The sequence below is a fragment of the Cricetulus griseus genome, chromosome 4 (genome assembly GCF_003668045.3).
Source record: "Cricetulus griseus strain 17A/GY chromosome 4, alternate assembly CriGri-PICRH-1.0, whole genome shotgun sequence".
NCBI lineage: Eukaryota > Metazoa > Chordata > Mammalia > Rodentia > Cricetidae > Cricetulus > Cricetulus griseus.
In genome coordinates this window covers 113,603,335-113,627,866 of record NC_048597.1, presented here as the reverse complement: position 1 = coordinate 113,627,866, position 24,532 = coordinate 113,603,335, and the positions used below count along the sequence as shown (strand labels likewise).

At 48.7% G+C, this 24,532-nt stretch overlaps 1 protein-coding gene across 1 annotated transcript in view; it reads left to right on the top strand.

Moving 5' to 3' along the window:
- Nucleotides 1–24,532, top strand: part of Clip2 (CAP-Gly domain containing linker protein 2) — a 57,861-nt gene that overhangs the window by 13,329 nt on the left and 20,000 nt on the right. Inside the window, exons 3-8 of the mRNA XM_027416132.2 lie at nucleotides 11,289–11,845; nucleotides 16,762–16,886; nucleotides 17,749–17,962; nucleotides 18,511–18,708; nucleotides 20,658–20,761; nucleotides 24,196–24,256. Coding sequence (XP_027271933.1) covers nucleotides 11,289–11,845; nucleotides 16,762–16,886; nucleotides 17,749–17,962; nucleotides 18,511–18,708; nucleotides 20,658–20,761; nucleotides 24,196–24,256 — 1,259 coding nt within the window. The remainder of the gene's footprint in view (nucleotides 1–11,288; nucleotides 11,846–16,761; nucleotides 16,887–17,748; nucleotides 17,963–18,510; nucleotides 18,709–20,657; nucleotides 20,762–24,195; nucleotides 24,257–24,532) is intronic.

Sequence of the window (24,532 nt, the reverse complement as noted above, 5' to 3'; positions counted from 1 at the left end):
AGGGCTTTGTGCATGACGGGCATGCACTCTTCCAATTGAACAACAGCCACAACTCCAACAGCAAAATTTTAAACCACAAGGGATCTCTGGTTTCTTTTGCTGTTGCTGTGATAAAATACCCTGACAGTACTCAAGGGAGAGGGTTGGGTTTTGGTTCACAGTTCAAGGAGTCCATCATTGTGGGGAAATCTAGGTGACAGGAGTTTGAAACCGTTGGTCACATCTCACCTATAATCAAGAAACAGAGGTGCAGGCGTGTTGCTGGATCCCCTCAGTGTTCAGTCCCACCTTCTATTAAAATGAGTCTTCCTATAGCAGTTAGCAGAATTGAGGTCATCCCAAAGGTATGCCCAGAGGTCTGTCTCCCAGAGATTCTAGATTCTGTCAAATTGACAGTTAACACTCACTATCTTAGAGAGTATACTAGAATTAGGAATAGTTTGGTTGGTTTTTGAGACAAGGTCTCAGTCTTACAGCTTAAGTTGTCTTCAGACTCATGTTCTTCTTGCCTCACCCTCCAGTGCTGAGATTATGGGTGAGAGCCACCACACCCAGCTGGAGATTTGTCTTTCTGTATCTTTGCAGTGGAAATAGTGATTGTTTCTTCCTTTTCTCTTTGATAAGTGAGTACCCAGTGAGAAACATCTCCACACAGTCCCTACTTACTGTATCTTCCACCCACCACTACAGGACTCTGCCCATGTCATTGGCTTGTCCCAGAGGTGTATGATTAAGGTCTCTTTATTCCAGAAGACACCAAGGTAAAACACAGGCCAGAGCTAGGTTATAGAACCCAGCCAGCGCGGCCAGAACAAAAGGGGCCAGGGTCCCCACGTGCAGCCCCTTAAGAAGCTCCCTTATGTCACCCCGGCTTTCCTTCACCACGCCCTTATGGGCGAGTCCCGGGTCCACCTGGTACCTGTCCCAGGACTATTGGGCGGGGCTAGGGTGTCTCCCTACACAGAGGTTTGGGGACAACCAACTAGAAGTGCAGTGCAGCCCAGTTCCCCCTCTAAGATGGAAGAAGCTTGGAGGTTGCACACCTCTAATCCCAGTACTCAGGAGGCAGAGGCAACTAGACCTCTGTGAATTCAAGGCCAGCCTGGTCTACAAAATGAGTTCCAGGACAGTCAAGGCTACACGGAGAAACCCTGTCTAGAAAAACATAAACAAACAAAAAGTTAAGAAGCAAGGAGAGAGAGAGAGAGAGAGAGAGAGAGAGAGAGAGAGAGAGAGAGAGAGAGAGAGAGAGAGAGAGAGAGAGCACGGGCGCACGCAGTGGCAGAGGGCAGAGATGATGATACAAAAACCCTGGAGGCCAAAATTAATTTGGCTTGTGTAGAAACAAGACCCATCTCAGGGCTGGGGAGATTGGTTGGTAAAGTGTTTACTACACAAGCATGAGGGCCCAAGTTTGGATCCCCAGCACCTATGAAAAACCAGTGCATGGCAGTTCAACCAGAGGGTCCCTGGAGCTTGCCGGCCAGCCAGCCTAGCTGAATTGGCCAGTTCTGGGTTCAGACAGACAGACAGACAGAGAGATCCTGTCCCAAAGAATAAGATAGAAAGTAATAAAGGAAGACACTCAATGTAGTAGGTGGTTTTTTGTTTTGTTTTGTTTTGTTTTGTTTTGTTTGAGGGGAAGGGCAGTTCCGAGACAAGATTTCTCTATGTTACAGTCCTGGCTGCACTGGAACTCACTCTGTAGACCAGTCTTCAAACTCAAAGAGATCCACCTGCCTCTGCCTCCCAAGTGCTGGAATTAAAGGTGTGCGCCACCACCACCCAGTGTAGTGGTCAGTTTTATTTATTTATTTATTTATTTATTTTATTTTGGTGGTCAGTTTTAATTGTCAACTTGACACAACCTAGAATTACATGACAGGAGAGTCTTATGGGGGATTGTCTACTGTGAATTTAATCTATCTGCTTGGGTTGTTTTGATTGTTATTTGACCTGGGAAGACCCAGCCTGAAAGTGGGCAGCTCTGGTCTCTGGTTTGGGACACTGGACTATATGAGACTAGAGAAAACCATCTGGGCATTAAGCAAGCAGGCTTTCGTCTGTCTCAGCTCTTGACTGTGGATGTGATGTGACTAGCTATTTAGGTTCCTACCTTGACGTCACTGCTCTGACAGACCATGACCTGGAACTGTGGAGCTAAAACTTCCCCCCTAAGTTGCTTTTTGTCAGGGTATTGTATCACAGAAATAGGCATGTCACTACGACACTCGATACTCACCTCCAGCTCCCTCTGCATGCATGCACACCATGTCCGTGCACATACAACATGAATATGTACACACACAGACACATCTGTGGAAAGGAGTGGAAGTTGAGGTTAGGGAGGTATCAGAGATGAAGGGCAAGGATTCAGCTGTCTTTGTAACATGGGAAGAGCTGTACAGGATGTGGCCTAGGTTACCACCAAGTATATTAGCTCCACCATGAGCGCAGACTGTGGAGGTGGATGGGAGGACCAGGCCAGAGAGGCAAAGGATGCATGCTCAGTGCCTGTCATGGAGAGGCTACAGGGCCTCTGTCAGTACTCAAGAGTCATTCCTTGGGAGGAGAGTGAGGGTGCTGAGTAATGGTAGGGTTGAAAAACTGCTTTGTTGGGCTGGTGAGCACAGTTCCTGGACCCATATGGTATAAAGAGAGAAATGACCCTACCAGACATCTTCCACCCTGGTGTGCGAACACAGCCAGCATCATACATACACACATGTAGCAACAAAGACAGAATTCTGGGAGCTGGACAGATGCCTCAATGGTTAAGAGCCCTTGTTCTTGCTGCTTTTGCAGAGGACCCAGGCTCAGCTCCTAGCATTTACTTGGTGGCTCACAACCATCTGTAACTCCAGTTCCAGAGGATCTGACGCCTTCTTCTGGTCCTGCACTTGGATATATATACATGGTGCACATACTTCATGCAATAAAACACTTGCTCACATCAGATAAAGAGAAATATATATTTAGAAAATTAAATACAAAGAGACAAGATTAGGCACAGGCTCCCACTGTCCAGCAGTGGTGGCTCTATGGAAGCCAGTGGCTGGGGAAGTGTACCCGCCAGCCTGGCCCTAGGCCAGGACATGACCTTCAGGGAGAAAGGCCCATTGTCTCTTCTGGGTTCTTTCTTCATTGGCTCTCCTCATCAAGTGAGGTCCCAATTTCTTTTTTTCCAAGTGTCTGGGATTTAATCCACAGCTTCACACATGCCAAGCCAGTGTTCCATCACTGAGCCACGCCCCCAGCCTCTGGAAGGGGTGGGGGGACTTGTAGACAGGTGCTCTACCACTGAGCCACACCTTAGCCTCTCACTGGGGAATTCTAGGCAGGTGCTCTACCACTGAGCCACACCCCAGCCCCTCACTGGGGGATTCTAGGCAGGAGCTCTACCACCGAGTCATGCCCCAAGTCTCTCACTGAGGTATTTTAGGCAAAGGCTCTACCATGCTATGGGATGTCAGTGCCAAGTGCTAGGGAATAAGGTTAGGAGTGCTAGGGAAAACAGTCCTCATTGCTGCTGGCCCTTTAGGTTCCCAGCTACCCATGGGACTGGCCATCTTTGGTCTAAAGTGATGGAGGCACCAGGCGTGGGGTACATATCTGTAATCCCAGCACTCAGGCTGAAGTGGGAGGATTGTGAGATGAGGACTAGCCTAACTCAAAAATAAACAGCCATTGTCTGGAAATGGAGCTTAGTTGGTAGGGTATTTACCCAGCATGCACAAGTTTCTGGGTTCCGTTCCCAGCACTACATAAACCAGATGTGATACTCATCTGTCATTCCCAGCCTGTGGGAAGTAGGGGAAGGATTAATAGTTAAAGGTTGTTTGAGGCTAGCTGAGGACATATGAGACCCTGTCTCAAAACAGACATATCAGTCAATAACACAAAGCGTTGAGGAGACTGGAACTCTGTGGGGGACACCCAGGATGACTTGAGAGAGCCATGTGTGAATTGGCGCCTGCCTTGGGAAGCAAGACTGTGGCTCCCTCCCAAGGCATGATGTCAGCTTTGGGCAGAGAGGGTCTGGCACGGGAAACAGCCTGGATGAATGCCATGTGTAGCAGTGGAGATCTGTATTGGTACCCAGAAGCATGACACACAGGATGCAGTAGGGTCCCAGGGGGGTGACTTCAAGGACAGATATGGCCCTGGAATGCAAGTAGAGGTGGTTCGAAAGGTGGGCAGGTGTGGAGCTAGGTGGAGGGGCGTGGGTAGGATGGAGCACCTTGGAGGATGTGCTGGGAGGATTTGTCAGTGGGACCCAGGATGATGTTAGCATCTGTCCTGGATTGTGAATAGGAGAAAGGGGTTCAAGACTCCAGGCACCTGTTGGGTGTGGCCTCCACTGTATTCTACACCGGGAAGGAAGGCTCTGTTGGGTTGTATATTGTAGCTGTTCTCTGGAGTCTCCTTTTAGTCGTGTGTGTGTGTGTGTGTGTGTGTGTGTGTGTGTGTGTGTGTGTGTGTGTGTGTGTGTGTACATGGGAATCCAGGTGTGCACAGCACAATGCAGAGCTCAGAGGACTGCTCAGGTGTTCATGTAGCTTCCGTATTGAGGGTCTCTCTTTTGGAGATAGGTGCTTACTGTGTAGGCATAGCTGGCCTAGAATTCACAGGAGATGGGGGTCTCTTATCTACCTGTTGACACTAGGTTAGCCCATGAGCTTCCAGGGATTTTCATGTCTCCATCACTCATGGTGATGTCCAGGCTCTGAGAGTACAGAGGTGCATGACCATGCCCAGCTTTACATGGGTCCTGAGGATTTGAACTTGGGTTCTCATGCATGTGTAGAGGATTCTGTACCACTGAACCTTATCTCCCCAGCCTCTGGAGTCTCCTAAGAAGTCCCTTCTGGCCCTTGGAAGCTGCACTGGGAATCTGGGACCTGGGATTGCCAGAAAAAGAATATGGGTCACAGACAGCCATTGTGCTTCTGTCATTTGGGCAGGTCTTAAAGGACTTTCCTGGTTGTGTTTGTCACTCACCTTGTCATGGCATTTATCTTGTTACGTTTGAATAACCAAGTGAGATAGTTCATCCTACCACTGAGCCACACTCCCACCTCCCCACTGGGGGATTCTAGGCAAGTGCTCTACCAGTGAGGTACATCTGAGCCCCACAGATACGTTTGCTTATTTTAGGTATATTTTTCTAGTGTTTATTTTATATGTGTATAATGTGTGATATGTATGTAGGCACACATGCCACAGCAGGTGTGTGGAAGTCAGATGACAACTTGTGAGAATTGGTCCTCTCCTTCCACCATGTGGGTCCTGGGAATTGACCTTAGGTTGTCAAACTTGGCAGCAAGTGCCTCCAACTAAGCACTGAACCATCTCAATGACCCTCCTCTTGTTTTTTCGGTAGTTTCCTGTGTAATCCAGGCTGGCCCAGATCTGTGGCAGCCCTTCTGCTTCAGCATCCTGGGGACTGAGGTATAGGTTTGCTTCTCCACTCCCAGCCCATCACTTGAGTGCCTAGTCTGAGATGTTTGAATTACTTGAGGACCAGGCCTCCCTGTTTCCCTTAACCACTTTCAATCAGCCAAGGTCAAGAGCGTTCTTCAAGGCTGGCTCCTCCACTCCCTCCCCTGACCACATCCTAAACTTTTTAATGGTGTCAGGATGGGGAAGCCAAGATGAGCTTTTCCGGGGCTGTGTGGCAGGGGGGCAGGGCTGCCTCCTAACACTCCTGACGTTCTGTCCACTATCGATCTGGGAGGCGGGGACCAAGGCCAGCGCCTGCCTGCCTGCCAGACCCTATGGCCAGTGCCTGAAGCTTCTCCATGGGGAGCTGGCTCTGCTCATTTCAGGGTAAGAAGCCTGTCATATCTCCTCCCCACTCCCACCCAGGTTCCCCAGCTGTGTGAGTGGGAGGGACAGAGGGGGGCTCATGAGTGGCATTTGACTCTGGATGGATGCTGAGCAGTCTTGGACCTGGAGGATGCCTTCAGGGAAGCAGGGTACAGAGGCAGCTTTGCTGGCTAGGTGCCACAGGGTGGGGGTGTTCAATCTGCAGAGGGCTCTTCAGATATAGGAGACAGACTCAGCCCTCCTTGAGTGCCATATGGGTGGGAACTGTCCGAAGGCTGGTGGAAGGGGGATGACATTCTGTAGAAGCTCATCACTCTTTCCGTCATGGCCTGTGCCTTTGAGAGCCCCTGGTGAGAGGGAGGAGCTTGGAACAGAAAACCCCTAGAGGCTTCAAGCCGTGTATTATTTTTCTTTGTGGGGGGAGAGGGAACCCCCTTAAAATGGATGGTCTGTCTAGAGTGGGGGTTGGTGTATATCCAGCTCCCTGAGCTGAAGCCCAGTAGCCCAGCAGGTAGACTGTGCAAACTAAGAAAACACAGCACCATGGAGTTGGAGGAGGGGAGAGATGTTAAGTGAGGGGCTTCGGTGGCTGCTGTGTGGGGGTTGTTGGGAGTTGGCACAGGCAGGCCTCCTTAGGTGGCACCAAGAAGAAACTACTGTATCCGTGGCAGGGTGACACACCCCACCTGCTTTAGTATTTCCCACTGCAGAGATTGCAGATTCAGCAAGGCATCGTAGACACACCTTATTCATAACCCCTCTCGTGTGGTAATGGTGGTGCTTGCTCGTTAACATATTAAGGGCTCTGAGAAGTCCCGCAGGGAAAGCACTCTTACCATTGTCTAAGGTGTTTCTTATTTCTTATTTCAGAAGTTAATTTTATTATCCCACTTTGTAGCATCCTGTTACTAGAACTGTGTCCCATGGGACATTTAGAGAGGTAGCTGCCTCCTAGAAGGCCCACAGCCTAGCATAGGATACTTTTCTTCCATCCAAGGCCATCAGGGCAAAAGCTGAGTTCATCCCAGAGCTTATAGGTCCTGGTAAGGCCTGTGTGCACACATGTTGGGGTGCCTGTGTAGGGCTGGGGCTACTGTGGGGTTCTTCTTCATCTTGCCTTCACCTTATTCTCTGAGGTAGGGTCTCTCAGTCAAACTCCAAGCTCATTGATACAGCTGTTCTCACACCCATCCTCCACCAGGTTGCTCTGTCTCCACCTTCCAGGCTGGAATGACATGGGGCCACTCAGTATTTATGGTGGTTCTGGGATCCAGACTCAGTTCTGTGGACTTGTAGAGCAAGCCAGCTCCCAGTTTTTTTGTTTTTTGTTTTTTGTTTTTATCTTTGTGTATATGTGTGTTTTTTGTTTTTGTTTTCAGTTTTTTTTTTTTTTTTTTTTTTTTTTTTTTTTAAGACAGGGTCTCTTGTAGCCCAGGCTGGCCTTGAACTCAATATATATAATCAGAGATGACCCTGAACTCCTGACCCTGCTGCTTTTACTTTCAAAGTGCTGTGATAACAGGCATGGGCCATCACACCAGGTCCCTGTGGTGCTGGAAGTGGGCTTCATGTATGCACTGTACCCATGGAGCCATGGGCCGAGCCCAGTAAAGCCACTTTCAGAAGAGAGAGTTTGCTCCATGAACAAAGCAGAGTTAGGATGGAGATGAGGGCTATGCTGGCTTTTTAAAAACTTCATACTACATGTTTTAAAATATTTTTATTCAATTGTGTGTCTGTTCTGTATATATTGTGTGTGGGTATGTGCACATGACTGCAGGTGTCCACGGATTCTAGCAGAGGGCATCGGATCCTCTGGAGCTGGAGTTACGGGCAGTTGTGAGCCACACAGTGTGGGGGCTGGGAACCCAACTTGGCTCCTCTGCAAGAGCAGTAGGTGCTCTTAACCACTGAGCCATCTCTCCAGCACGTTAAGTGAAATGTGCGTGCGTGCGTGCGTGCGTGTGTGTAAGGACAACTTGGATGGGTCAGTTCTTCACCTCCACCATTTTGGTCCTGAGATCAAATTTCAGTTAGTCTGGCATTGAGCACTTTTACCCAGTGAGCCAACTCAGTAGCCCTGTGCTGGCCTTTTGACAAAGCAGACAGGGAAGGTTTCTTCTCCAAGGCTCTCAGGAGCCCAGTAACTTCCCGAGGCAAGAGATTATGGGAGCCTCATTCAGGTTGAGCGCCCCTTGCCTCCAGTACCCCCAGAACTCTTGCTTCCTCCTTCATTATGCTCATCTGGCTGAATTATAATGTCTCTTCTTGTGTGTTCCACCCCTCCCTCATCCCATGCTAGCCCTCATTTATCCTCCCCTGTGGCTTCCTTGTGACCACAGGGTTGGCTGATAGTAGTTGCTCACTGAGCTGGAGTTCCTCCTGGCTGAGTCTTGGCAGGTAAGGAAAAGCCCTATCGGGGTTAGACAAATAGTTCAGACCATAAAGGGCTTGCCTTGCAAGAATAAGGGCCTGAGTTCAAGCCCCAAAACCTATGTTAAAAAAAAACAAAAAAAAACAAAAAACAGATTGGGGGTGGGTCTGGGCAGGGTCTGTTGATCAAGCATGTAGGAAGCTGTGGATTTCATACCTCACATCACATAAGCAAGGTACATGTCTATAATCACAGCACTTCAGAGATAGAGACAGAAGTTCAAGGTCATCCTTCCCTCCATAGCAAATTCCAGGCTAGCTTAGGTTAGGAGACACTTAAAAAAAAAAAAAAAGAATCAGGCAAGGAGGGAGGTGCACATGAGCTTCCAGCACTGGGGAGTGAGCAATACGTGGAAGCCCAGTGAGAGATCTGTCTCAGGAAACACGGTAAGGGGCTGGAGATGGCTCCGTGTGTCAGCACTCACTGCTTTTCCAGAGCACAGGTCCCAGCACCTATAACATTTAGCTCCACACCCTCTTCTGGCCTCTGCTGGCTCCTGCACACACATGGTATATGCATATGTGGAGTTCGTGTGCATGCACACGCGAACACACATTCTCTCTCTCTCTCTCTCTCTCTCTCTCTCTCTCTCTCTCTCACACACACACACACACACACACACACACACACACACACACACAGGCGCGCTCGTGCAGGGTGGGGGGGGTAAGAAGAAGCTTGTCCTCTGTCCAAGACAAGGCAAGTGTCGAATCCTCTTTATGTAGGGGACAGTGCCATCTGGGTCCCCACACTGAGCCCTACACCTGCTGTTGAACCAGTCTTGCGGCTGTTACCCTCCTCACTTTAGCCTTAATCCTTTGCCTCGAAGCTCTACTTGGAACTTTTTTGAGACAGGGTCTCACTATGTAGTTCTGATTATCCTGAAACACAGTGTGTAAACTCGGCTGGCCTTAAATTGTTAGAAATACACCTGCCTCCTGTGTTCTGGGATTAAAGATTATTAAACCACACTGGGTTTAGTTTGAACTTGAAACCTGCAGTAACAACAACAACAAAATTTGAGACAGGTTCTCATGTAGCCCAGGCAGCCTGGCTTCAAACTCTGTGTACAGCTGGAGATGACCCTTAGCTTTTGATCCTTCATCCTGCCCCTCTAAATTGCTGGGCCACCACACCCAGCCACTCAAAATAAATTCTGTTGTGCCTTTCTCATGAAGGGAGTCCCTGTCCACTGGTGCCTGCCTGAGGATCTCACTAAATTGCCTGGTCTAACCTTGAACTCTGTCAGTAGCTCAGGCTAGCTTCAGAAATTCTCCTGCTTCAGCCTCCCCGTTCTCACTACCAAATGTGACTGGCCTTCAGCCTTCATGGGGTTACTGGGCAACGGTGGGGACCTTGGAGGCAACATTAGACCTAGGCTCCACCCTCAGGTGACTCTGTGAGGGTATGGGCCAAGAGAACCACCCATGTGCCAAATGTATTGTTTTTGGTTTATGGTTTTGTGGGGTATTTTTCCTCTTGAAAATTCCCCTTTTCTCTGTATAGCCCTGGCTGTCCTGGAACTCACTCTGAGATCAGGCTGGCCTTGAACTCAGAGATCCTCCTGCGTGCTGGGATCAGATGCATACACCACCACCACCTGGCCTATGTGACAGATCATAAGAGTTCTCACTACACACACCACCTGCCCTGGCATAGATTGTCAGTACCAATAGACTTGGTGACTTCATGCTTAAAATCTTGGGGGAAGATAAGGCAGTAGATTGCTGTAAATTGAAGACTAGATTTCCCTGCATGGTGAACTCAAGGCCAGCCAAGGCTATGAAGTTTGACTCTAAAAACAAAACAACAGAAAGGCCCTGGGATTGTGGTCCAGTTGTTGAAAGCCGTGGGCTCCATCCTCAGCATCCCATAAATCAGGCATGGTGCTGTACAGGAAGATCAAGGCTATCGTGTGCTGTATAGGGAATTTGAGGCCAGTGTGGGTTACATGAGAGCATTTCAAAAAATTAAAATAAAAATTGGCCCCAGCACTCTGGCGCTATATATATCTTACCTAGCTGTCTCTTTTGGGGAACTGAGACACCAATTCAGGCAGGGTTAGGGTTAGCCAAGCCTGGCCAGTGTGTTCCAAATCTGAGGATAGGGTGCGGTGTTGGGCATCCTATGTTTTCTCATCCTCAGAAATCTCCCTGCTTGTCTTTGTGGGGAATTTGAAAAGGGTTTGGTCCCTGTGAGGCAGGGGCAGCTGGGAGGACCAAGCAGGGGATGGGTAAAAGAGGAAAAATAAATCAAAGAAACCCGAGGCTGATGTCACAGACTTGTGACCTGAATTGTAGCAGCTGTTGAAGCAATTGGTTGGAGGACCGGTGACCCTTGGGAGAGGCAGGGGTCAGAAGAGATTATCCGAGGGTCCTGTGGGCTGAGACAGCTGAGGGTAGGGACAGCTGAGCTGGTGGCTTTTTTTCTAAGAATAGCCACACTGGGTCCCCAAGACCCCGGAACCCCTTCTTGTGTTTTAAGCATAGAGGACAGGTAAGGTGGGGTCCTCCATGGGGCTAAGGTGGGATGGTCACCACTAAGGGCCTCACAGAGTTATGCCCATAGCTGCTTAGGCCTGCCAAGCATTTTACAGAATTGTTTTGCATTCATTTATTATGGAAGGGAGGTAGTATTCATTCTACGGCACACATCTGGAGATCAAAGGACAACTTGTAGAAGTTCTTTCCAACATGTGGGTCCCGGAGATTGAATTCAAGTCATCAGGCTCAGTGGCAAGCTCTTACCCACTGAGCCATCTCACCAGTCCAACTTTTGTTTTGTTTTGTTTCCTTTTCTGAGGTCCTGAGGATGGAACCCAGGCCTCGTGCAAGTGCTCTGCTCTGTCAGCCACACTCCCAACTTTTCCAGTGTGGACCTTGTAGATGGCAGTGGGTCCCTGAGAAAGTCAAATATTGGACACCCCTGGGTGGAAGCCATCAGATAACTGACACCCTCCAGCTCTGGCTGGCTATCCCCCAGTGCCCAGGCTAGCCCTAACTACTGCCTCTTAACTCATCCACAGGGTCTCCCCTGCACAAGCAGGCATCGGGCCCCTCCTCGGCTGGAGCCACCACCGCTGTCTCTGAGAAGCCAGGTCCAAAGGCAGCTGAAGTGGGTGATGACTTCCTGGGGGATTTTGTGGTGGGCGAGAGGGTGTGGGTGAATGGTGTGAAGCCCGGTGTGGTACAGTACCTGGGTGAGACACAGTTTGCACCAGGCCAGTGGGCCGGCGTGGTCTTGGATGACCCAGTAGGCAAGAATGACGGAGCTGTGGGTGGTGTGCGCTACTTTGAGTGCCCAGCTCTACAGGGCATCTTCACACGGCCCTCCAAGCTGACCCGCCAGCCCACAGCTGAGGGCTCAGGCAGTGATGCCCACTCGGTGGAATCTCTGACTGCCCAGAACCTATCCTTGCATTCTGGTACCTCCATGCCCCCACTCACCAGCCGAGTCATCCCCCTGCGGGAGAGTGTTCTTAACAGCTCCGTGAAGACGGGCAATGAGTCTGGTTCCAACCTCTCCGACAGCGGCTCTGTGAAGCGTGGTGATAAGGACCTCCACCTCGGAGACCGTGTGCTGGTAAGTGTGGGCAGCTCCCGTCTGGACAAACCGCCTCTTTGTCTTCTACCCATCACCCTCTCACGGATAAGCTGGACCCCAGGGGCTGAGCAGAGAAGGTACTGAAAGGGAACTTGAAGAAGGTCCAGACTGAGTCCACATTCCGCATTGGTACCACATAGAATAGCAGTGGAGAAGTCATAGACTCTGAAGCCTGTTGCTGTGTGACCCTGGGCATATGTATTAACCTTTCTGGGTCTCACTTCCCATCCGTGTTTGTCAGCTTTTTGTAGCTGTAATGAAATACCTGAGATGAAAACATGAGAGGAAATACATGAGAGGAAAGATGGGTTTAAGCATGTGACTTAGGAGGGTTCAGCTCAAAGTTAGCCAGCTCCATTGCTTTGGGTCAGGAAGGAAACAACATGGCTGAAGGGCATGGTGGGAAAAAGCTGGTAAATTCGTGGTAGCTAGAAAGAAGGAGGGGGAGATGGGGGAGTGCCAGCAGAGTGAGCAGCTTAGGGACAAGATATCAGAACACCCACAGTGACTACTTCCTGTGAGCAGGCCCCACCTCCTCACAACCCATCCAGCTGTGAACTCATCATGGGTTAACATGGATCATGGACCAATCAGTGCCCTCATGAACAGTCACTTCTAGTAGTGCCCCAGCTGAGCCTTCAACACTTGAGCTTTTCGCATGCATGCGTGCATGTCTGTGTGTGTATGTGTGTGTGTGTGTGTGGCGGAAGAGGTGGGGCATTTAAATCTAGTCCAGTTCTTACCTGTTCTTGTTTTTCATTTTGTTCTTTTGAGACAGGGTTTCTCTGGCTTTGGAGGCTGTCCTGGAACTCACTCTGTAGACCAGGTTGGCCTTGAACTCACAGAGATTCAACCGCCTCTGCCTCCCGAGTGCTGGGATTAAAGGCGTGCGCCACCACTGCCCTGCTCTTTTTTTCTTTTTAGACAGGGTCCTACCTTGTAACCCCGTCTGACCTGGAACTTTCTGTGCAGACCAGGCTGGTCTTGCTCAGACACCCTGCCCAACCATAATACTTTTTACAAAATAAGAATCTCTGACTTGGGCAGTAGCTCAGTTGGTCCAGTGCTCGTCTGGGTTTGATCCCCAGCACCCCATGAAACAACATGCTGGCACACACCTGTCATCTCAGCACTTAGGAGGTGGAGGCAGGAAGATCAGAGTTTTAGGAGAACTTTGGGCTGAGACTGGAGGACAAGATGAGCACTTCTGCCCTGCAGACCGAGGCCACCGATTTTCTCAGCCTCCTTCTACTTCATCCTAAGGCTGGCAACTGATATGGCAGTCTCCAGGGTAGAGGCTTCCAGAACTTTCTGTGGAGAAGATGGTCAGTCATCTGAGAAATTGGACAAGGCACTTCAGACTATCACCAAATATAGGGTCATGAATATTCATATCACTACAGATATTCATGTGAAGACAAATATGTGCACATGAATATTCATTGGGGGGAAAAAAAAGGCTGGTGTCAGGGAGTGAAAAATATGCTTACTGAAATAAGAAAATGCCCAGACATGTTAGAAGATTAAGAGAAGTTAGGAGTGGTGAGGCATGTGTGTAATCCCAGCATTCTAGGGAGAGAGGCAGGAGGATGGATGGATGGCCAACCTAGGCTACAAAGTGAGTATCAGTCCAACCTAGGCCACAGAACAAGGCCCTGTCTAAACAACAAAAGGCTGGGGCCATAACTCAGTTAGTAAGCACTGTACAAGTACAAGGACCTAATTTAACCCCCAGAACCAAGGTGAAAAACTCGGACTGTGGGGGTGCCTGCTTGTACCCCACATCTGGGCAGGTGAGACAGGAGGCTCCCTGGGGCTTGCTGACCGGCAGCCAAGCAAAATCTGTCAGCTCCAGGTTCCGTGGGAGACCCTGTCTCACAAACTAAGGTGGAGAGCACCTAATGTTGACCTCTGGCCTGGATGCACATGTACATATTCACATGAACACATACATACAAAGAGAAGACTTAACATACACACACATACACACACACGGTGGGACCCTGCCATTTCCAGCAAAATAAATGGAACTGGAGGTCATGTGAAATAATATATAAATAATAAAATGGAACTAAGGTCCAGTGAAAGTAACACAAATACGAGGAAAAGTTCTTGTTTCCCAAGCAGGGTAGATGACAGTCGCTCATGATAGGATATATTCACTCTCTCACACACATATGCTCACACACACACACACACACATTTGGAATAATACCATTAGCCTGTTGTGTATCTAAGGCTGGCCTTGAACTCCTGATCCTCCTGCCTCCATCTCCTGAGTGCTGGGGTTGGATTCCAAGGCCTCCTGCGTGCTGGCTGAGCAGTCTACCAGCCGAGAGCTGCAGCCCCAGCACCCTCTAATGTATTTATCACGAACACTGGAGGGGTCTTCAAAGACTCCCTATTAAAAAAAAAAAGATGAAAATGTCAGGGAATAGAAACAATAGTTTGAACAGTGCACATTGTAGACATATGGACACTGTACACACAATCATATTGTACCCATTTCTAAGTACAGCTATTGTCAGTTTAAAAAAAAATGAGGATCGCTGAAGTGTGAACTATTCTTATGTGTCAGTTAAAAATACATTAAAAGTTTAAAAGAGAAGTTGCAGCAGAAGCCTGCTGTTTAGAGAGATGGGCATGATTACGGAATCCTTCCACTGAAAGCGGAAATGGTGTTTATTTTGGGGGAAGGAGAGAAGCTTCTGGACTTTGAAAGGTGCACTGCTACAGTTTTGATGGTCATGTAAGACCATCAGAAAACCCAGATATTTACATTATAATTCATAACAGTAACAAAATTACAGTTATGAAGTAGGAGTGAAAATGATTTATGGTTGGGGAGTCATCACAGTATGAGGGACTGTGTTAAAGAGTTGCAGCATTAGGAAGGTTGAGAACCCCTGGTGTACTGGTTAATTGGTTTGGTTTGGTTTTGTACTGGTTAGTTTTTTTTTTTTTTAAAGATTTTATTTATTTATTATGTATACAACATTCTGCTTCCATGTGTATCTGCACACCAGAAGAGGGCACCAGATCTTATAATGTATGGTTTTGAGTCACCATGTGGTTGCTGGGAATTGAATGCAGGACCTCTGGAAGAGCAGTCGGAGCTCTTAACCTCTGAGCCATCTCTCCAGCCCCTGTACTGGTTAGTTTTAACTGTCACAATCTAGAATCAACTGAGTTGGGAGTCTCCAATGAGGGATTGTCCAGGTCACACTGGAATGTGAACATGTCTGGAAAGTGGGTGGTCTTGATTGTTAATTGACGTAGGAAGACCCAGCTCACAGTGGGTGGCACCATTCCCTAGGCAACAGATCCTGAACAGTATAAGAACAGAGAAAGCTGGGATAGAGAGATGGCTCAGCAGTTAAGAGCACTGACTGCTCTTCCAGAGGTCCTGAGTTCAATTCCCAGCAACCACATGGTGCTCACAACCACCTTGAATGAGATCTGGTGCCCTCTGCTGGCATGCAGGCAGAAGACTGTATACATAATAAATAAAATCTTAAAAAAAAAAATGCTAACAACAGAGAAAGCTAGCTGAGTGTAAGAAGCAAGAAAAGGATGCATTTGCTCTTGTGGATATGATGTTTTAATTTCCTGCCTTGACTTCCCCACGGTGTTACGTTATAACCTGGAAGTGTGAGCTGAATAAATCCTCTTCTCCCCTCAGTTAATCAGAGCAACAGAAGGGAAATTGGAAGCTGGTGGTGGCCCACGCCTTTAATCCCAGCACTTGGGAGGCAGAGACAGGGGGCCAGCCTGGTCTACAGACTGAATTCCAGGACAGGCTCCAAAGCTACAGAGAAACCTTATCTTGAAAAAACCAAAAACCAAAAACAAAAACAAGGAAATTAGATCAGATCTGATTTTGCAAGTACTTAGATCTCTAATTTATGGGTCTGTATATTAACTTTTTTTTTAGTAGTCTTATATACTTTTTCTGTTTTGTTTTGATTTTTTTAGTTTTATTTAAAGTGTGTATGTTGCCAGGCGTTGGTGGCACATGCCTTTAATCCCAGCACTGGGATACAGAGGCAGGTGGATCTCTGTGAGTTCCAGGCCAGCCTGGTCTCCAGAGTGAGTGCCAGGATAGGCTCCAAAGCTACACAGAGAAACCCTGTCTCGAAAAACAAAACAACAATAACAAAAAAAGTTGTATGTGTATGTGTGTTCATATATGAGTGCACTAGTGTGTCACAGCATGGGTCTGGAAGTCAGAGCACTAGAGCACTGCTTTGGAAATCAATTTTCTCTGTCTACTGAGGGTTCCAGAGATTGAACTCAGGTTATGAGTCTTGCACAGCTTTTACCTGCTGAGCCATCTTACCAGCCCTACTTTTAATTTTCCTGTGGTGTTGGAATAAAACCTAGGGCCTCATGCATGTTAGACAAGTTCTTTACCACTGAGCCACACCCCAGCTCCTCCCTGGGGAGTTCTAGTCAGGTGCTCTACTATTGATCCATACCCCCAACCCCTTACTGGGGAATTCTAGGCAGGGACTTTACTGCTGGGCCACCAGCCCATCCCTGAAAACTGCTTTTGTGTTTTTACTGAGAGCATTTACTAAGGCTCTAGCAGCATCAAGTGGTTGCTTCATACATACAGTATTTAATTATCACAAAAGTTCTTTTGGTAGATGAAGACACTGAGGTTCGCAGAGGATCTGTAACTTGCCCATGCTCATGCAGCTTGCAGGGGAATTTGAGTTCAGATCTATGTGTCTCTCCAAGCCTATGCCCTTCCACGTAGCAGTCATGTGACTGCTGGAACCTGTGTCCCTCCCAGCTGTCTGTGGGTATCTCCTCTTTCTCATCTGCCCTTTGCCAGGCTCAACCTGTGTCCCGTGCACCCTCTGGACCTGCCTCTCTCCATGTGCCAACAGGTTGGTGGGACGAAGACCGGTGTGGTACGATATGTTGGGGAGACGGACTTTGCCAAAGGCGAGTGGTGTGGTGTGGAGCTGGATGAGCCCCTTGGGAAGAACGATGGGGCTGTGGCAGGCACCAGGTACGACGGGCTCTCCTGAGGATTGTCAGAGGGCTGAGGATAAGGTGGCAGTAGAATCATGGCCATGGTGTACCAGACACTGTGATGTATGTGTCAGGCTAGATAGGAGAAATGATCATCCCATTTGATTGATGAGAGACTTAAGGCCAGAGGTCATTGTCACAGACAAACACTAAGAGTCCCTCTGTTCTGTGTTCCCTTGGCCACAACACTGGGCTGAGTTAGGTGGAATACTAGGAAGGCAGAAATGTGAGAATTTGCTTACCTCTGCATTTCCTGAGTGTTGCAAAAGAGCTGCAGGGGTCCTGCACTCTTATACCTCCCCCCCTCCTTTTTTGAAACAATCCTGTATATCACAGGCTGGCTTCTGACTCGCTATATAGCAGAGGCTGGCCTTGAACTCTATCCTCTTGCCACCTCTCCTCCAGGGTTTTTCTTCTCTATGCAAGGGACCCCCAGGGATAGAGAGCTGGTTTAGGAGGTAGACCGGCTGTAGTTGCAGCTGGGATTTCCTAGACAGTTTGTAGGGTCTTGGAGTAGTACAGTCCCAGAGGTCCCATCTTAATGTTGCTGCTTCTTCTGTGTGATGGACAGCAGGTTTCTTAATATTATTTCCAGAGCTGCTCAGAGCTGTAAATTTTTGGCAGTCCCATTCTCCTAATTCCCTGCCTCCACCTCTCAAGTGCTGGCATTACAGATGTGTACCACCATGTCTGACTCCTCCATCTGGAGGACTCTCACCGTGGGATGTGGCTGACAGGTCCTGAGGACACACCTGTATCTTTGGGCTCTGATATGGAGTGGAAAGCTGGAGAGACCCCTAGTAATGATGGTATCACCATTGCTCTGTCATGCTCCCCAGATACTTCCAGTGCCCACCCAAGTTCGGACTCTTTGCACCCATCCACAAGGTCATTCGAATTGGCTTCCCATCTACCAGTCCAGCCAAGGCCAAGAAGACCAAACGTATGGCCATGGGTGTCTCAGCCTTGACCCACAGCCCAAGCAGTTCCTCTATCAGCTCTGTCAGCTCTGTGGCCTCCTCTGTTGGCGGCCGGCCCAGTCGTAGTGGCCTGGTAAGTGTAGAATTGGGGAGTTGGAGAACTCAGATGTTAAGGATAGAGGTAGGATCAAGTGTCCTATTCTGTCCCCAGCTTGCTCTGATCCCAGGCATCTCTTGGTTGGGTTTAGGGTGGGGGAGTATGATCTCTTCATAGGAAATATTGATCCATTTATATGTTTTATTATTGTTATGGCTGGTCTCTTGGTCACATTCCCTGGGTAAACAGTGTGGGGTAGATACAGGCTGGGAATTCCAAAAGACTGTCTCAGGGACTCTAGGTGAGGAGAGAAGAGAAGGCCACTCGGGTTTGGGTGGAAGGACTTCAATACAGCTTGGTCTAGAGTGGAGCTGGCCAAGGTGATGCAGCCCTGTTGAAATCTGGATCTCAGCCATCATGCTGCCTTTGAGGGTGAATCAGCCAATGAGTTGAGGGTATACTAGGGCACCAACAAAGAAGCAGGAGGCCTCCCATTCTGTGTTAGTTTACATGAGGTCAATGAGAGCAAGCTGGGCTATACCATCACCAGTATCTAGAGTCCCACCCATGCTTACTCTCTCCAGCTCACAGAGACCTCTTCACGATATGCCCGGAAGATCTCAGGCACAACAGCTCTGCAGGAAGCACTGAAGGAGAAACAGCAGCACATTGAGCAGCTGCTAGCTGAGCGTGACTTGGAGAGGGCTGAAGTAGCTAAGGCCACCAGCCACATCTGTGAGGTGGAGAAGGAGATCGCCCTGCTGAAGGCACAGCATGAGCAGGTGGGTGGCTGGAAGGCTCCAGGATGCATGGAACACCTCTTCCCAAAGGGCTGGAGAAGCTATAGGTGGTCACTCAAGCTGGAAACCTAGAGCACACTGCACAACCTATAGCCAGATCAACTGTGTGGAAAGTGTCTCTATTAGGGAGCTCATAGTTTGGGCCTCTTAACAGGCAGCTTGTCTTGTTTGAGAGATTTCTCTGCTTATATAAGCTTAAGGGGGGGGGGCATGGTGAGTTTTGTCTATTTCCTGAGGTTTCACAAGCTTTTCTACAATATGGACCTGTTTACTTCCCTTTAGTACATCCTCGTTTTAATAGGCTTCCCTCTAAGAGGATTCCTTTGAGGGACCCATCTTGGAGGGAGGCCCATAACTGCTTCTCATCCTTTGGACCATAATCGGGTACAGAACCAGCCTTTAAACCTGTGCTTGCTGCTTTTAGTTCTCCAGCACCAGCGTTCTCTAGGTCAGAGGAGACTTACTTTTCTGGTTTTGTTGTTGTTTTAGACAGAGTCTCCCTTTGTAGCCCAGGCTGGCCTGGAGCTCACTCAGGCTAGCCTCAAACTCTTTGCATTCCTGCCTCCTTCTCCCAAGCACTGGGATTACAGGTGTGAACCACCATACCTGACTGAGTTTCTCTCTGTCTTGTTTTTGTTTTTCAAGACAGAGTTTCTCTGTATATCCTGAACTGTACTGGAACTCAAACTCAGAGATCCACCTGCCTTTACCTCCTGATTGGTGGGATTAAAGGTGTGGGCCGCCACTGGCTGACCAATTTTTCTCTTTTTCTAAAACTTTTTGGTACATTTTGTTTATTTTGTGAAAGAGGATTATGTGTGCCATGGTGTGCATGTGGAGATCAGAGGACAACTTGGGGCATCTGTTCTCTCACCCATCATGTGGACACCCTGCATTGAACTCTGGTCATCAGGCTTGGCGCCTGCACCCACTAAACCATTTTTCTCTCTCACCCTTCAGTGATAGTTGAGGTAGTGGGGTTGAAGCATATGTAGCTCAGTGGTAGATCACTTGTCTCGTGTGTGTAAGCCTTAGGTTCAATCCCCATTATCACACACACACACACACACACACTGCAGTTTGTTGAAATTTACCATGCTGTGTCCAGATTCTAACTGAAATGCCCATCTCTGGGTAGGACTGCTCATGTTTCAGATGCTTGTGGGGCATACACATCCGTGTGCCTAGGGTTTATTGTTTATTGTTATTGTTACCTATCCTGTCCTTTTTCTGATATTTGTATGAATATATTTTTGCAATAATAGAGATCCAGCCTTAGGGTTTATATATGCTAGGCTATGTTCCACCATGGAACCAAATTTTCTAGCTCCCTGCTTACTGTGTAGCTAACACAGGCTAGCTGAACTCAAGCTCCTCCCCTCCCCAAGTGCCATGATTACAGGACTGGCCACCACACCTGACTTGACACTTGTCTGTCGTATGAGGTCCTGTTCTGGGCCCCTGTGCCCATTTGTGAGCCACTCTGCCCTTCCCCAGGTGCTTAGGGGCTTGGATTAATGTGGTCACATCAGGGTTGAGATAGAGTTTAGTGGTAGAGTACCTGCCTAGAGTCCCCAGTGAGGAGGCATGGCTTAGCACTAGAGCACTTGCCTAACATGTGCAAGGTTTGATCCCCAGTATTAAAACAAAACAAAACAAACAGACAAACAAAAAACTATCATAAAGCCAGCCTCATATATATGCTCAGAGGAGCCTAGTGTTTGAGCGTGCACACACACACATACACATATCTTGGGGCCTCTGCTTCTTTCCCTGCTGTGTCTCCTCTCTTCATGTCTGGTTCACTATCCCTGCCTGGCTAGGGCCAGCAGGGAACAAGGGCCTCCTCTCCTACACCTCCCCTGCATCTGTCCTGTCCCCACTGGAAGGCTGGAATTTACTTGACCCTGTCTTGGCCTTGCTCTGGCCAGTATGTTGCAGAAGCTGAGGAGAAGCTGCAGCGGGCACGGTTGCTGGTAGAGAACGTGAGGAAAGAGAAGGTAGACCTGTCCAATCAGCTGGAGGAGGAGAGGAGGTATGTGCCGGGCACCTGCTGGGCCAGAGCCCAGTGAAGGAGTCAGGGAGAAGAGGGGGGAGCCGGGTGTGGCAGCATAGACCTGTCTGTCTGTAATTCTGGTACTTGGAAGCTGAAGTAGGTGGATCAATAGTTTCAGCGTAGCCTGGGTTACCTGGACAACCTACCACAACAGCCTTCAAATAAAAAACAAACAAAAAATGTGCTTGGGCATTTATATCAGTTGGTTTTATATATCAGAGTGTTTGTCTAGCATGCATAAAGCCCTAAGTTTGAGTTCCATAAACTGGGAGTGGTGTCATATGCCTGTAACCCTAACATGCAGAAGGTAGAAGAAGGAACAGCGGGAGTTCAGGCTCCTGATAGCTGCATAGTGAATTTGGGACTAGCCTGGGCTACATAAGACCCTTTCTCAGAAAGAGAGGGGAGAGAGAGAGAGAAGGAGAGAGAGAGAGAAAGAGAGAGAAGGAGAGAGAGAGAGAGAGAGAGAGAGAGAGAGAGAGAATGTTTTTCCACAGCAAGGGCTTGAACCAGGTACAATGGCTCATATTTATAAGCCCAGCAATAAAGAGACTGAGGCAGGATGATTGTTGACAGGTTGAGGATAGCCTGGGCTATACATAGCACGTTTTATCTAAGATGTTATCTAAGCCCCTCTGAAGAAGGAGCTGGAACTGTAACTTATTGGGAGGGTGCCTGTTGAGCCTGCATAGGACTCAATTTAATCCCTAGGCATTAATTGTGGCCTTGGGTTCTTTTTAAAAAATTCTTAAAGCCAGGTGGTGGTGGTGCCTGCCTTTAAACCCAGCACTAGGGAGGCAGAGGCAGGCAGATCTCTTGAGAGTTCAAGGCCAGCCTGGTCTACAGAATGAGTTCCAGGACAGCCAGGGCTACACAAAGAAATCCTGTCTCGGAAAAAAAAAAATTGTGCGTGTGTATGTATGTGTGTGGACATCAGAAAACAACCTGTGGGCATCAGTTCCTTTCGTTGTGTGATTCCTGGGGAATCAAACTCAGGTTGTCAGGCTTTACAGCAAGAGCCTTTACTGACTGAGCCATCTTGCTGGTCCTTATAGCAATTTTTGAGACTGCAGAAGTCTTTTTCCCTAGAAAAAGCCCTTAACCAAGGTCAGGGACAGTAGCACACTGATGGAGACCCACATAAAGATGCAGGCATTTGTCCATCAGCCCCAGCCAGAGACACAGGACCCGTCTTATTCTTGGGTCTCCTGCTGGGATACAGGGCTGGTTCTGTCACCTCCTTCCCAAAAGATGACAATTTTTGTATGGCCCTTCCTTCCCCCATGCTGGCAGCAGCCCCCCAGTCTTGACACCCCCATTTGCATCTGTTTTGGGCATTCAGCCGAGTCTTGCAGTTACTGTCTCACTAGGGGGAAATGAGGGTTTATTTATATCTGCGTGAGATGGTAGGCTGGCCCCACACATCTGGTTCCCATGGTGATGCATCTCATGCCAGAAAACAACAAAAAAAAAAAAAAAAAAAAAAGAAAAGAAAAGAAAAAATGGTCTTTTAAGGCACCATGAGGTGGGGGCTGGCAGATGGCTCAGTTGGTAAAAGTGCCTGCTGCAAAAGAGCCTGAATTCAGATCCCAAGCTGTAAGACTGGCGTGGTCACACACCAGGGTTTTCAACCCTGCATTGGCTGCACAAAGACCTGAAGATCCCCAGAGCTCCCTGGCCAGGATCAGAGAGAGACCCTGCTTCAAAATGTGAGCCAGGTACCTTGGGGAGGCAGAGGCAGGTAGATCTCTGTGAGTTCAAGGGCAGCCTAGTCTACAGAGTGAGTTTCAGGCTGTGCAGGGCTATATAGTGAGGCCTTGTCTCAGAAAAACCAAAAACGACAGTAATGACAATGATAAGAGCCCATGATAACAACAAGAAGGTGGACAGTGGCAGAGGACATCACCCTGACGGAGTTCTGGGGGTGGCTCAGTGGGTAAAAGTGATTTCATTACTAACACGAGGACCAGAGTTCAAATCCCCAGCACCCATGTAAAGCTGGGTATGCCCACATATGCCTGTAACCCCGGGACAGATGGGGCAGAGCCACGAGGGTCATTGGGGCTTTCTGGCTGCCAGTCTAGCTTCAGGTTCAATGAGAGACCCTGTATCAAGGGAATAAGGCAGAGTGACATCAGGACACCCTGTGTCCTCTTCTGGCCTCTGGGCTTATGTGCACGCACGCGCACACACACACACACACACACACACACACACACACACACACACACACACACACACACACACACACACCAAACAAACCATGGCCTCTTACCCTCACATACATAAACCATATACAAGCTCAAATATTTTTTTTAATTCAAAGTAAGGCATCATGGGAGCTGTGTTCACCAAGGGCCTGGGTACAGGTCCCAGCATTGTGTAGCATTACTTTGTGGCCTCAGTTGCCTTATAGGTGTACTGTCAGCTGTCAGCAAGCCCCATTTATAACAGCAGTATGAGATAGTGCTGTGTCGCTGTCCTGTGTGTGGGTGACCAGGTGTTCTGAAGGGAGCCCCAGACTCCTGCAGTGGGGTCCTGGGGATACTCAGGTCCTGGTGTTTGTGATGAAAGCACTTTTACCCACTGAGCCACCCCCAGAACTCCGTCAGGGTGATGTCCTCTGTCACTCTCCACCTTCTTGTTGTTATCATGGGCTCTTAATCATTGTCATTACTGTCGTTTTGGTTTTTCTGAGACAAAGTTTCACTATATAGCCCTGCATTAGTGATCAGCCCAGGAAATGCATGCTGGGACCTCAGCTCTCAACTTGAAGGATGAGAGTGGAGTTAGCAAACAGGAAGCCCTGGCCTCCCTCATCCTGTTTGCAGAGATAGGGCCACGTGGCATAGTATGTGAAGAGCCACTGTCCTGATGTGTGTTTGAGACAATGTCTCACTATGTAGCTCAGGTTGGCCTCCCAACTCCCAGCTCTCCTGCCTTGACTCAGGGCTGTTCATCACCACACTTGGCTCAGACTATTGTCCTCTATTTCCCATGGACTCCCAGAGAGGAAGGAGGCTTGTATTCAGTACAGTAGGCTTCCAGAAGGTTATACCTGTCCTCAACGAGAGGATTCCAGGTAGTTTTTGGCTAGAGAACAGACCCTTTTGAAGTTTAAGCTTGGTCCCTGAAATCTTCTGATGCCTCCGTCTTCATAGCTGACCTATGAAGGCATATCCTCTTGCCTTTGTGCGTTCACATGTGTGTGTGTGTGTGTGTGTGTGTGTGTGTGTAAGATAGAGACAAAGGGGTGGAGCTATGGATGCAACCAGGGACCTCCCATGTGTTAAGCAGGAGCTCTACTACTGAGCCACACCTCAGCCCCTCACTGGGGGATTCTAGGCAGGTGCTCTACCACTGACCACATCTTGACTGCCAAAGCCCACCTCCGCCTCTTTTCCTGCCTACAGGAAGGTGGAGGACCTGCAGTTCCGAGTGGAAGAAGAATCCATCACCAAAGGAGACTTGGAGGTAAAGGGTGCTGTCCTCCCCTACTCACTTAGCACTGTGGGCGCAGTCCTTGTCATGGGAAATGGCCTTGGCATTCAGGCAGCAAGCCTAGACCTCTTTGGGGAGGCCTGGGTGACGAAACAGAAAAATGGGGAAGAGTCAAAGGCCCCCTTCCTTGGAGGAGGGGCAGGCCTTAGGACATCTGGTATTAGAAATGGGCATGGTTGTGTTCCAGGAATCCAGGGGACACTGTGTGTTGGTTGAAAGTAGGGTTGGGACAGACTGAGGTCACTGACA